This window comes from Phytophthora cinnamomi, assembly GCF_018691715.1.
Source record: "Phytophthora cinnamomi strain GKB4 chromosome Unknown Contig53, whole genome shotgun sequence".
NCBI classification, from domain to species: Eukaryota; Oomycota; class Peronosporomycetes; order Peronosporales; family Peronosporaceae; genus Phytophthora; species Phytophthora cinnamomi.
Genome location: NW_027150986.1, coordinates 2,919,151 through 2,931,586, shown reverse-complemented (window position 1 = coordinate 2,931,586; position 12,436 = coordinate 2,919,151). Strand labels below are relative to the sequence as shown.

The 12,436-nt window shown below is 55.3% G+C and overlaps 6 protein-coding genes across 6 annotated transcripts; 4 read left to right on the top strand and 2 right to left on the bottom strand.

Moving 5' to 3' along the window:
* Nucleotides 1-438: 438 nt before the first annotated feature.
* On the top strand, nucleotides 439-1,580 carry IUM83_00839 (putative voltage-gated potassium channel subunit beta; the record flags this gene model as incomplete). Its single annotated transcript, XM_067924643.1, has 2 exons — nucleotides 439-1,020; nucleotides 1,092-1,580. 2 exons carry the CDS (start codon nucleotides 439-441, stop codon nucleotides 1,578-1,580), a joined length of 1,071 nt encoding a protein of 356 aa, XP_067789096.1.
* Nucleotides 1,581-1,878: 298 nt separating this feature from the next.
* On the top strand, nucleotides 1,879-2,636 carry IUM83_00838 (Interferon-stimulated 20 kDa exonuclease 2; the record flags this gene model as incomplete). The annotated part of the gene is made up of 2 exons (XM_067924642.1): nucleotides 1,879-1,966; nucleotides 2,053-2,636. The coding sequence occupies 2 exons, from the start codon at nucleotides 1,879-1,881 to the stop codon at nucleotides 2,634-2,636; spliced, it is 672 nt and encodes a 223-aa protein (XP_067789097.1).
* Nucleotides 2,637-2,853: 217 nt separating this feature from the next.
* IUM83_00837 (glutaredoxin) lies at nucleotides 2,854-4,227 on the bottom strand (the record flags this gene model as incomplete). The annotated part of the gene is made up of 1 exon (XM_067924641.1): nucleotides 2,854-4,227. One exon carries the CDS (start codon nucleotides 4,225-4,227, stop codon nucleotides 2,854-2,856), a length of 1,374 nt encoding a protein of 457 aa, XP_067789128.1.
* Nucleotides 4,228-4,401: 174 nt separating this feature from the next.
* On the top strand, nucleotides 4,402-5,858 carry IUM83_00836 (PCI domain-containing protein 2; the record flags this gene model as incomplete). The annotated part of the gene is made up of 4 exons (XM_067924640.1): nucleotides 4,402-4,670; nucleotides 4,757-4,847; nucleotides 4,923-5,548; nucleotides 5,642-5,858. The coding sequence occupies 4 exons, from the start codon at nucleotides 4,402-4,404 to the stop codon at nucleotides 5,856-5,858; spliced, it is 1,203 nt and encodes a 400-aa protein (XP_067789092.1).
* A 730-nt stretch (nucleotides 5,859-6,588) lies between these two features.
* On the bottom strand, nucleotides 6,589-9,204 carry IUM83_00835 (kinesin-like protein; the record flags this gene model as incomplete). Its single annotated transcript, XM_067924639.1, has 11 exons — nucleotides 6,589-6,666; nucleotides 6,728-6,795; nucleotides 6,898-7,031; nucleotides 7,103-7,263; nucleotides 7,326-7,510; nucleotides 8,126-8,267; nucleotides 8,337-8,506; nucleotides 8,592-8,620; nucleotides 8,693-8,741; nucleotides 8,818-8,923; nucleotides 8,989-9,204. The coding sequence occupies 11 exons, from the start codon at nucleotides 9,202-9,204 to the stop codon at nucleotides 6,589-6,591; spliced, it is 1,338 nt and encodes a 445-aa protein (XP_067789308.1).
* A 1,189-nt stretch (nucleotides 9,205-10,393) lies between these two features.
* Nucleotides 10,394-11,773, top strand: IUM83_00834 (Enolase; the record flags this gene model as incomplete). The annotated part of the gene is made up of 1 exon (XM_067924638.1): nucleotides 10,394-11,773. The coding sequence occupies one exon, from the start codon at nucleotides 10,394-10,396 to the stop codon at nucleotides 11,771-11,773; it is 1,380 nt and encodes a 459-aa protein (XP_067789094.1).
* Nucleotides 11,774-12,436: the final 663 nt, after the last annotated feature.

The following is a 12,436-nucleotide window of genomic DNA, read 5'->3' as shown; positions in this document are numbered from 1 at the left end:
CTTCAACTTCAGCATGAGGAAGTCGACGCTGGAGGCACCGCTTGTCTTATGATGTCCCCGAGCGATAATTGCTAGACCAACTTAAACGGTAGTGAAAGCGGTTAGCCGCAGAGGTTTGTTCCAAGCTGTGCACGTAGCAGGCGCGCAGATGAGGAGATCGCAATTGCGTCCGCCCTGCATCTTGCAGATTATGCAGCGAGCAAGCCGATTGTGCACGTAGCGGTAGTGCATCATTATTGCATCGGGCATGGCACGTAATAGGTGAGCGCTACGCATTTGAGACGAGTGCCGCGACATTCATAATCGTCTGGAGTGGATAATCTCTCGATGCTACCTTCCCTCGGTGTGAGGTTACTGCCATCGCCATTCTTTCATTTGCCTCGTTCCGAGCAAGCCCCTCTATCTCTAAGCAGTCGAAGTTCTCCAAGTCCACGAACGATGGGCGCTGACAACAAGACCGCGCACAACATGAAGTACCGCTTTCTGGGCAACACCGGGCTGTTGGTGTCAAAGTTCGCGTTCGGCAGCTTCGTGACGTTCAATACTCAGAACGACTTCGAGAAAACCTACGCCATCATGGAGCACGCCTTCAAGAACGGAATCAACTTCTTTGACAACGCCGAGGCCTATGCGGACGGCGAGTCTGAAGTCTACATGGGCAAGATCATCAATGCCGGAATCGAGCGTGGGTTGTGGTCTCGTGAGGACCTGGTCATTAGCACCAAAATCTTCTTCGGGGCAAAGATGTTCTCCGGTGGCGGTGGCCCGAACGACACGGGTCTGAGCCGCAAGCACATCGTCGAGGGCACGAAGGCGTCGCTCAAGCGCTTCGGGTTGGAGTATGTGGACCTGATCTTCTGCCACCGCCAGGACCCGTACACTCCTATGGAGGAGATTGTTCGCGCGATGAACTACGTCATCGAGCAAGGATGGGCTTTCTACTGGGGCACGAGTGAGTGGACGGCTGCGGAGATCATCGAGGCTTGCGAGGTGGCTGACCGTCTCGGCCTCATTCGCCCGGTAGAGTGTACATGTTCATTTTCATGCTTCTACTTTGTGATACTTATGTTGAACTGTTGTGGCGTTTACAGACTTTTGACCAGACGCGCTACAACATTCTGGATCGCTCTCGTGTAGACTACGACTTCGCGAACTTGTACAAGAAATACAACTACGGTGTCACGGCCTTCTACGCACTAGCCGGTGGCGTGCTCACCGGTAAGTACAGCAACGGCATCCCCAAGGGATCTCGCATAACCATCCCCGCGTTCACGAAGATGATCGAGAACGGCCTCGAGGAGAAGACTGCGAAGGCTCTGCGGCTCACTGAGGTGGCTAAGGAGGTGGGTTGTACTCTTCCCCAGCTAGCGATCGCCTGGAGCGTCTCGAACGAGAACGTATCGACAGTGCTATTGGGAGCATCGCGAATTGAGCAACTGGACGAGAACCTCAAGGCTCTGGAGTTCGCCGACAAGATCACACCTGATATCCGTGCCAAGATTGATGCTATCGCACAGTTCACGCCGGAGGCGCCCCAGGTCCAGGCGGTTGTGGCCGAAATGCGCGCGAAGTGGCTGTGATTCTAGCTACCAGCATAGCCAAAAGGGCGACTTCGACTAAGGTGGTGAGGTGGTAAGTTCAACCGGATCTACACTCCGAGCATTTTTAGTTTATTCGCTAAGAATATATCGGAGGTGCAATGCGTTCTTATCACATCTTCACAACCTGATCCTGCTGGAAGCAGGCACCGGTCACCAACGGTGGCGAGCGTAGGTTGTGTGGGCATTTTTCCACGTGCCGTTGGCAAAGCGATAGCGGAATTCCAGTTGTTTTTCAGCCTTGTACAGTAGAATCCACCCGGCGGAGGCAACGTGAAAGATGTACTCGACCAAGGTGCTCAACAAGAACATTGCGCAGAGCTATTTGACAATCGGTGATCCTTACCGAGACCCGCATCTCATTGAAGGTGAGAGAAAAGAAACTAAGAAATTAAACGCCTTACGTGAATACTAGGAAGCTCACCCTGATATCACTCTTTTCTTCGTTACTCAGGCAAGAACTCGAGACACAAGGGCAAACAGATTCTAACCGTGCCAGCCAAGAACACCTGCAATGGCTCCGGGTACTTCGAGAAGAAGACGTATTCGTCGGATCCGTTGCAGGACAACACGGCTTACCTCAAGTCACAGCCGATGGACTCGCGAAAGTCTGGTTTTGGCTCGAAGGATGCGAGTCGGCGAGACGAATTTATGAGCCATGTTCGCACGGAGCAGTACCGCGAGACGCTGCACACGGAGATGAAGATCCTAGACAAGCAGAAACAGAACGATCCGCCGGGCCTCTTCGATGCGCTTGACTCGCTTAACCAGAATCACCATTTCCCCGAAGGTCTCCAGGAGACGAAGCACCTCTACGACATCGGGCGCTCGCAAAATACCGAGTTCAACCAGAAGTCGCACCGTGATACATTCTACACGATGCGCATTGGCAATTCACAGTACAAACGTAACAACGGACCGTTCATGCTGACATCAGAGTCTGTCGGACTGGGTGCCGACGACGTATCCGGAAATCGCCCGAACCCGAAGGGAGCAAGCACGAAACAGTTCTACGACCACAGCCACCTGCACACTTGATGAAGGATCGAAGGAGGCAGGTACTTGGTAAAGCCCTGCTCAGAACGCACTTCATTAGTATAAGCGATATGATAATGAACTACTGCAGTTGTCTACATGTAGTGTCTGATAGACTTTTCTATTGACGTACACGCCACCGTAGCAAACGACGAGTTCATTCGTTAGCTAGTATTACTCCTTCTCTCACCAAATCTGCATTCATCACGATGCTTGCAGATTAGTCGATGGCATGGGCCTTCTTGAGTCGGTCAGCCAGCTCGCCAGATCGTAGCAATTCCTGCACATTGTCGTTTCCACCAACGCTTTTGCCCTTGATGAAGAGATTGGGGACGGTAGACTGACGCGTCAATCGAAAGAGGAAAGCCTGGATGGCAGCACCATCCTCACGAGTGTCTAGCTCGAAAACAAGGGGCTTGGCGCCAAGTCCCGCCAGCGTTTCCTTCGTCTTTTTGCAGTACGGGCAGTACGACTTGCTGAACAGCACGAGCCCGTTCTGGTTGATGGCTGACCACACAATATCTTCGGCGAGCGTACCGCTCTTCTCCAACATCGTGCGAAGCGTTCCGGTCTGCTGCAGCTTCTGTACTTCCCGTAGACCGCCGATGTACTTGCTCTTGATGAACACAAGCGGGAGAGCCTTGCGGCCCGTCAACGCCTCCACCGCCTCCAGCTCGTACGGAATGTGGTTGGAAAAGCCAATCTCCTTGGTCCGCACAGTCGTGCGGTACTTGTGGAACATCTTCTGCATCTCCTTCTTCTCGGGACAGTCGCGCTCCGAGATAATAACGACGCTGTGCGGCGTCTCCAGCACGTACGTCAGCTCTTCAAGGCGCGTCTTGGCCTCGTAGTTGTCGTTCGACAATCTCTCGACGAACTCGACTTTCTCGAAGCCAATCTGGCGATCGCGGTCCTCCTTGGCCATGAAGCCGGGCGACATCTTCTTGGAGATGAACTCGACCGTGTGCCAGCCTTCCACCACGCGACCGAAGGTCGTGTAGCCCGGCCCGTCCTCGCTCGGCTGGTTCCTCTCCGTGTTGTCGTGCAGCATGATGGCGAACTCGGTGTTGCCCGAGTCCGACTTGTGGCTGCGAGCAATGACCACCATCCTCTCGGTGCTGGGCGCGCTGTACTCGACTGGCAGGTTGCCCACGGGCGAGTTCTTGCCGAAGAGGAAGCCTCCTCCCTGCAGCACGAACTTGGGCTCGTTGTAGTAGAAGCCGGCGTCCTTCTGGTAGAAGCCGCCGTCCACGAGCTTCTTGAAGGCCTCCACGGTCTTGGGCGCGTGCTCCGGGAACAGGTCCACCGTGAAGGTGCCGAACTTGGTGGTGAACTGCACCATCGTCTTGTTGTGGAAGGGCGTGGAGAGCACCGGGTGCATCTGCGCGCTCGAGAACTGCCACACATGCACCAGGATCATGAGGCTGAAGAACGTCACAGCGGCGTACACGAGCGGCGCGCCGAACCACGAGCCGGACGCGGCGGCGGGGCGGCGGCCTGCACGAGCGCGAGGGGCCGTGGCGGCGCGTCCTCCCTCGGCGGCGTTCACCTCCGCGTCCGCTGGCACGCGGCGCTTGCTGGCGGCGGCGTCCATGGCGATCGTCCGACGACAAATTCCAGAATGAGTCTACTACACCTACATACGTGTGTGCCTCTCGAAGTATCTCCTGGAACTATTTACTGGAACCTGGAGCGTCAGGGACCTGGAACTTTCTTGACCTCCTGGAAACAAGAGGCCACTTTTGCTCGACTGACGCCACCGACGACGATGCAGCTCGTGGCCTTCGTGGATCGCGTGGGGGCGGCCGTCGCCGGCCAGGACGGCGCGTCCCTGGCGCAGCTGCTGACGCTGACGGGCGGCTGCACCGACGCGGACCTGCGTGCGCTGTCGGTGCAGCAGGTGGCGCAGGCGTGCCACAGCAAGCTGGCGCGCTTCGACGCGTACGCCGAGGTGGTGGCGGGCATCATGCAGGCGCGCAAGCACCTGGACGAGCAGCACTTCGCCGACGCATACAGTGCGCAGATTGGTGCCGTCATGTACGTGGCAGGAAGGGTCTTCTAGGCTAGCAGAGGACAGGACAGGGCGCTGACGTGGCTGTGTGGCGTGGTTTGATGTTGCGCAGCAAGTTCATGGAGGTCTTCAGGGAGGAGACTAACTGGGTCATGCCCTTCCTGCACGTGCTGTTCGTGGACACGCGGCTGCTGGCCACGAGGGTGAGTGAGTCACGAGAGATACTGGGATTTTGAAGGCGGACCGGACTGATGAGCTGCTGGTGCTGTGCTTCTTAGGCGGACCACGAGGCCTCGCAGCAGGCTGGGGACGAGATCCACGACAGCCTGCGCAGTGCCGAGCAGCACCTGAAGAAGGGCTTCGCCATGGCAGCCAACGACCGAGCCCCACTTGAGCACAACAAGAAGATGGGCGCGCTCTTCATCGTGAACCAGCTTTTCAAGATCTACTTCAAGCTCAACATGATCCACTTGTGCCGCAATCTCATTCGCGCTGTGGAGGGACCTGCCTTCCCCAAGTTCGAGCGCTTCAACAAGAGCGACAAGGTCACGTACCAGTACTATGTAGGACGCATCTCCATGTTCGAGGACCAGTACCAGAAGGCGGAGACGTGTCTCGACTACGCATGGAAGCACTGCCACCGCGGCAAGGCGCGCAACAAACGCATGATCCTCCAGTTCCTCGTGCCGGTGAAACTGCTGCTGGGCGTAATGCCGTCCCCCAAGCTCCTGAGTGACTACGCGCTGGAAGAGTACACAGGTCTCACGGACGCCATCCGCGATGGCAATCTGCACCTCTTCACGGAGTATCTGGCCCAGTACCAGGACAAGTTCATCCAGCAGGGCGTGTATTTATTGATTGAGAAACTCCGCCTCTTGGTCTTGCGAAACCTGTTCAAGAAAGTGTACGTGGCTACTACCTCCAGGAGCTCGCGCTTGGTGATGCGTTGTGCTTACAATTTACTTGTGCACTTTGTGTTGCGATTGTGTTTTGGCAGGTATCTGATCCAGCAGAACCACCAGTTGCACATGCACGACTTCCAGCTAGCGCTCCATGTTGCCACTGGACAGTCCATGGACATGGACGAAATCGAGTGCGTCCTCACGAACCTTATCTTCAAAGGCTACATCAAGGGATATATGTCGCACACGAAGAAGATCCTCGTCGTCAGCAAGACCCAGCCATTCCCTCCGATCGTGGATGTATCAAGCTAGGCAGCAAGTGGACGAAGTTACTGTGCCACCAGGGATGGACTAGATACACGGCAGCTAACATGACCGCAGGCCTTCTTCATCTCGAGCTGATTCAGTATTCTTTACTTTCGTCATTTTTGCACCATAGTTCGCATCATCGCTTCCAGTTCGACGCGACGTGCACGCTTATACTCTTCGACGAGTTCCTCCCGAGTTTTTCCAAACCCTTCACTCGCGCCGGATCCAACAAGTTTCAGAATCGACGCAGCTTTCACTTTCTCTGGCTGGGCGTTTGACGCCGTGGATTCGGAGCGACCTGCTTGGTGTGATTTAGCAAACGTGTCGGCTCGACTTCGCCTCCTTCCCGTGCTTGCATGATCCGTTTGGACATTTGTTTCGGTTGGAGGCGACGGAGCTTGGCACCTAACAGGATTCCGTGGTGTAGGCTCTGACGTGGATGGGTCAAATGCAGAATCTACTCGTGGTGGAGATGGTGTGCTCTCTACAAGTGCGGGAAGGACACGCTTTACCGGCACACTTTCACGTTGGCTAGCTGTCGCATTCGCTGCAATATCTCTCTCGCGACCAGGTCCACTTCCAGGATCGGATTGTGCCTCCCGCAGCGGTGGTGGAATCCCGACAAGCTGTCGACGAAGTCTCGTTTCCACAGCCCATGACCTTGTCACTGTCGTTCGGTCTATAACGCGACACGAACATTATTGTGCTGTGCAAACTCAAGCAAAAGGATCGTTCACGTACGGTTGGGATCTGCTGATACTGCATCCTTTGCAATTGGCGTACCAGTACCTGCGTTCTGCGCCTCCATCTCCTGCTCATGGCAACGTTAGTATTTGATTCGTTGGTTGTGCGCTTCCAACTGCCACACATACCGCCTCTAGCATCCAGTTTAAGCGCGCCTCCTTTGATTGAAGCTGATTTTCAAGAGTAGTGAGCTGATCTCTCGGTTGGTCACTAGCTTTGGTTAACATGTTAGTTGTGCGTTCAATCGGTTCCTCGGTCGAATTATTCACTTGTGTATCATGTCGGAGCTTTCGCGCACTTGCACTGATGCTCGACTCCTCATCCTGTATAGACGTGGGCTTGAGCATCTGCCTCGCAGAAAATTGTTGCGGTGACATCCTCACACTTCCCGATACATTAGTTTTACCACTTTTGTTGGTGATGCGTTCGTTCCTGAAGTAAGACCGGTGAGGCAGCCGTTCACAGAAAAATAGTGAATATAAAGTGAACTAAAATTCTCCTACCTCTCAACGATTCGTGAGCGCTCTGATTGAAGCAATAGCTCCTTCAAACGTCGATTTTCTTCTACTAGCGCAGCATTTGCATCCCTAGAAGAGCTTCCAGCTGGTTCACTGGGCCTCTGATTTGCTTTCCGCAGAAGTTCTCGTAAGCGGTTTACCTCGGCCTGAAAATCAAACAGCATTGTCACGCAACTCAACAAAGTATACAGCCATGTTTGCCACTTACACGCATGGCCTGGATCTGGCGTTCATAATACAGTCGCTGCTCCCCAAGCATTTCGTTGCTGAACAAGCTGCGACGAATTGGGCGGCAACGAATAGCTTTCAGGCGCTCAGCAAACCGTAACGTAGCAAAAGACTCCTCCAAACTCCCCTTGGAAGGGCTGATGGTAACGATGAATGCTGTTCGCCCTGACCCTTGCAAGCATGGCTGGAGTAAGCGTGTTAATACGGAGTCTCGGAACGGGACGTGTGATCGTTCCTTCTGTGTAAGAGCCATCACGCAGTTTGTTAACGCCGACAGACTTTTGTTAATCGATGATAACTCGGTCGCGTATTTGTCAGTAAGATCACTCCCATTCACGTGCCACTTTTCGGATCCTCTGCATACAAACGAGTCGCAGTCCCGTGGGTTGGTAAGTATCTACTAACGATAATATACTAGGACCTGATCAATTTGACAGTCTCACGCTAGATCGACGAAAAACAGCCTTGAAAGACGCGTCTTCTTTGAGTTTGGCTTATTGGGCTCATCATTTGCAAGACTTTTCCGGAGTGTTATCTGAAATACAGCATGCCCTCGGCTGCTAAACTGGTTGTAGAAGTTGTCTCGAACTTCTCGATGTAGTGAGCCCTAATACAAAGCACAGTTATGTGTTTGTCTGTGGATAATCAATGTAACAATCCCCACCTCTCGAAATGCTTCAAGCAACTCGACATCGTTGATCACGTTGCGCGATGTCATGCCATCTACAAACACTGACCCATCTAACTTCTGTCGGATTTGAAGGCTTCTCGATTCTTTACCACTAACGGTGCTGTTCCATCGAGCACGCTGCGTTAGCGAGCCAGTAGTCGCCGCGGTCGTCTTGGTATCAGGTGATTGATTGCCCTTCCCGTTGGTTGGCACCTCTGGGGAGAGGATATCATAGATTTTCTCGTTGTATATCTGTCGTGTGCAAGATATCCCGTTACGCGCTAGACGTCCACAATACATTCTACTTCATTTTCACCTCACCTCGATAAATGAGCAGTAGACACTGAACGAAGACCCAGCAGCTCCTCGTTTTTCACGTTCAATTTCAGCAAACAACCTTTTAATGCTTCTTGGAACGACTCCATGGTTCACTGGAGTCAGGCCAAGTCCGTTATTATTCGTGATCTCGTCATGCTGAAGTCCGCTCATTGCTAGTTACACATGTGGAACGAGGTAAGTGCACCCACCACCTCAAACCCATACTGCTGGTAGTTCATGAACACAAGTACGACTCACTGTAAGTTTTTCCAGTTCCTGTTTGTCCACTGCACGCATACGAACAAACATTTTAGACTCAATGGGTGACGAATGGACAGTGGCGCGCATACACAACGTACTAAGCAAATACGCTGCAGTCGAAGCCAGCGATAAGGGCATCGACACATTCTACAATCGACACAGACGCAGCAAGCAACTCGGTAAGTATTGGTTTGTGAGCCCCACAAACACACAAGCCACGTGCCTGATACGCTGTGATACACGTTATCTTGCGTCGCTCCATTGGCAAACACGGCATCAGCCTTGAGAATCTTCAGCTGACCATTCTTCTCCCACATCACTTGGTTATCCTATTGCAATCCCACAGGGTCAGCGCGAAAGCACGAAGCTAAGGCATGGAGCGGGTCCACAGCACCTGGGCAGTTATAGTTGCTGAAACAATTGTGTCGGGCCCGCGAACGTCGGCGTCTGCTGCTGTCTTTGGCCACGCCTCCTCTTTCGCTTGAAAAGGTCGCACACGAACGACAACCTTCATCTTCTCTTCGTTTGCCCCACTGGGGTTGTTGTCGGCTTGAGATCCGGCGTCGCCATTATCAACCGCAGTTCCCTGGGACTCGGTGCCGCCAACCATGCTTATCAATTACAGTCACAGTCGACGAACCTGGTGCTCGCTCTGCTTACCCTGGACTCCACTTCAACTCATCAGTTACTGCTATCCGATATGAAAATAGAAACCATAATACCAAAACCAGCAAAAATGATCGGCTCGACTTGAACTCACCATTAGCGTGCTCTAGTAAAACGTGGCGTTCAACGTTGTGTCCTGCGTTGCTGCGGACGGCAATTGTTGCGTGTTTGGCTCCTCAGTTTTCACTTCAACTTGCTCGTTAGAAATGGATACACTTTTTAGAAACGCTGTGTAGCGCGAAGGTCGCACCAACGAGCATACTAAATCTATGTCTAACACCGAAAAGGAGCTGTGCCCAGTGTGCAGCAATGCAAGGCGAATACCTAGAGTGTAGCAGGCATACATGTAGCTGGCATGCGGAAGAGCTGCTGCATTCCGCGACGCGCGGTGGAGGGCATTGACGATGAAGGCTGGCGGGCGACGCGCCGGCGTCGTGGCTCGCCGACTCGGCGGCCAATCAGGGCGCCGGCATGCGACAAGAGACCATGAGCACAAGTTGAATACTCTTGCCCCGAATGACACGGCATGACACGGCTCGGGTGGCACCGGCCCGTCCAGGCTGCCGGCACCGGCCGCCGCGCTATCGTTTGCTCATGGCAGGCAGCATGGCGCCGCCGCGCGTCTGCGTCTCCGACATCGTCCTTGTCCGCTTTCGTTATTAATTAAAATAAATCGCATCGTCCGCCCCTGCCATGACGATGCGAGGACTCGGAGCGCGACACGGAGGGGGAAACGACTGGAGACCTCGTTCGGAGCCGATGTCTTTGCGCTCTGGGCGCGCCCGCGTGCAATCAACCCACGCTCCAGGCTCGGTGACGTGTTGCCGACAAGGACAAGTATCCTTGGCCCGGCCGTGACCCGTGTGCGCGTTGCTCTTGCAACCGGGCGGGACAAGAGCCAACCAGATTCGCGCCCAAGCAGAAGTCCGCCACGTACCCCGGGCCGGGGCCCGGCGTCTCACTGCGGCCACCTCGGCCGAGGCGAATCTTGGCTCTCGACGTTAATGCTGCCGAACCTCGAGGACGGTTGACAGGCGAGCCGAGGAGCTCATTTACGAATTGGCGTATCAAGCCTCAGTTCAATCCCCACTCCTGGCAAGCGTCTTCGCAAGCTACCACCCTCCGTCTCGACAATGGTGTCCATCCTGTCCATCAAGGCCCGTCAGATCTTCGACTCGCGGGGCAACCCCACCGTCGAGGTCGACCTGACCACCGAGCTGGGCCAGTACCGTGCTGCTGTCCCCAGCGGAGCCTCCACGGGCGAGTTCGAGGCCCTGGAGATGCGTGACGGCGGCAAGGCCTACATGGGCAAGGGTGTCCTGAACGCCGTGATGAACGTGAACGAGATCATCGCCCCCGCTCTCATCGGCAAGGACGTGACCAAGCAGGCCGAGCTTGACCGCTACATGGTCGAGCAGCTCGATGGCACGCAGAACGAGTGGGGCTGGTGCAAGAAGAAATTGGGCGCCAACGCCATCCTGGGCGTGTCGCTCGCGCTGTGCCGCGCTGGCGCCGCCGCCAAGAAGCAGCCCCTGTGGCAGTACATCGCCGACCTGGCCGGCAACCCGACGCCGTGCCTGCCCGTGCCGTCGTTCAACATCATCAACGGCGGCTCGCACGCCGGCAACAAGCTGGCCATGCAGGAGTTCATGATCCTTCCCGTGGGCGCCACTAGCTTCACGGAGGCCGTGAAGATCGGCTCGGAGGTGTACCACAACCTGAAGAAGGTGATCAAGGGCCGCTACGGCCTGGACGCCACGGCTGTGGGTGACGAGGGTGGTTTCGCCCCGAACATCCAGTCGAACGGCGAGGCCATCGACCTGATCGAGGAGGCCATTAAGGCGGCCGGCTACACGAACCAGGTGCGTCTGGGCATGGACGTTGCTGCTTCGGAGTTCTACACCGGTGCCGAGGACGCTCGTTACAACCTTGACTTCAAGAACGAGAATGCCCCCGAGTCGGAGAAGATCTCTGCTGACAAACTGCAGGAGGTGTACGAGGGCTTCATTGCCAAGTGTGCTGGCTCGAGCAAGATCGTGTCGATCGAGGACCCGTTCGACCAGGACGACTGGGCTTCGTGGGTGAAGTTCACCGGCAAGGTCGGCGAGGACGTGCAGATCGTGGGCGATGACCTGACGGTGACGAACCCGACCCGTGTGAAGAAGGCCATCGAGCAGAAGGCTTGCAACGCCCTTCTGCTGAAGGTGAACCAGATCGGTAGCATCACGGAGTCTATTGAGGCCGTGACGATGGCGAAGAAGGCTGGCTGGGCCATCATGGCCAGCCACCGCAGCGGTGAGACGGAGGACACGTTCATCGCGGACCTGGCTGTGGGTCTGAGCGCCGGCCAGATCAAGACGGGCGCCCCGTGCCGTTCGGAGCGTCTGGCGAAGTACAACCAGCTTCTGCGTATCGAGGGAGGAGCTGGGCGCCAAGGCTCGCTACGCCGGCGAGGACTTCCGCAACGTGGAGAAGCTGGGCAAGTACTCGACCTTCTAAGCGTCGAGTCCTAGAAGCATGCACGCATTCGTGCGTATAGTGTCGTCAGTTAGTTCTAGCGTTGACGCTGGCATTGCCAAGCAGGACGCGGGGTAATGCGAATTAATCGACATAGATTTTATGGTATGGCCCATGTTGAAGTTGTATGAAAGATACTGACATGGCAGTTCCACAATCGAATGGACGGGAATTGGCGCAAAGGATCCTGGCGCAACGGGTGGCCTCACCCCCATGTTGGTGGCCTCGACGTCTTGGAGCGCCTTAGGCATGACACTCGCTGCAGTGCAATAGCGGTAGACACATTGCACCGGGAATAGTAGCAGCGGAGAGGGAGCCTGCGTCATTCCCGTTCTCTCTGGATTTGGCCGACCTTGGCATCGACGCCAACAAGGACTCAGGTCGCGTTTTGGAGTCCAAGGACACATGGGCCGATTGTTGTGCGCCAGTGTTTCTCCCAGCTGTGCTGGCGATGGAATCTCGCATGGCGGCGACCGACACTGCTACATCGCCGCGCAGCGTAGCGCGGTGTGTGCATCAGTCAATGAGGCGTAGCAAACTCGGTGTCCCTATGTCCATGAGAGACGCAAGCCACCTGGGGGCGAAACCAAGTGTTTCTCGCACGGTTTCTATCCGAAGAGGAGGCAAGTGTGAAGATCCTGAACGCCGAGAAGCAATGC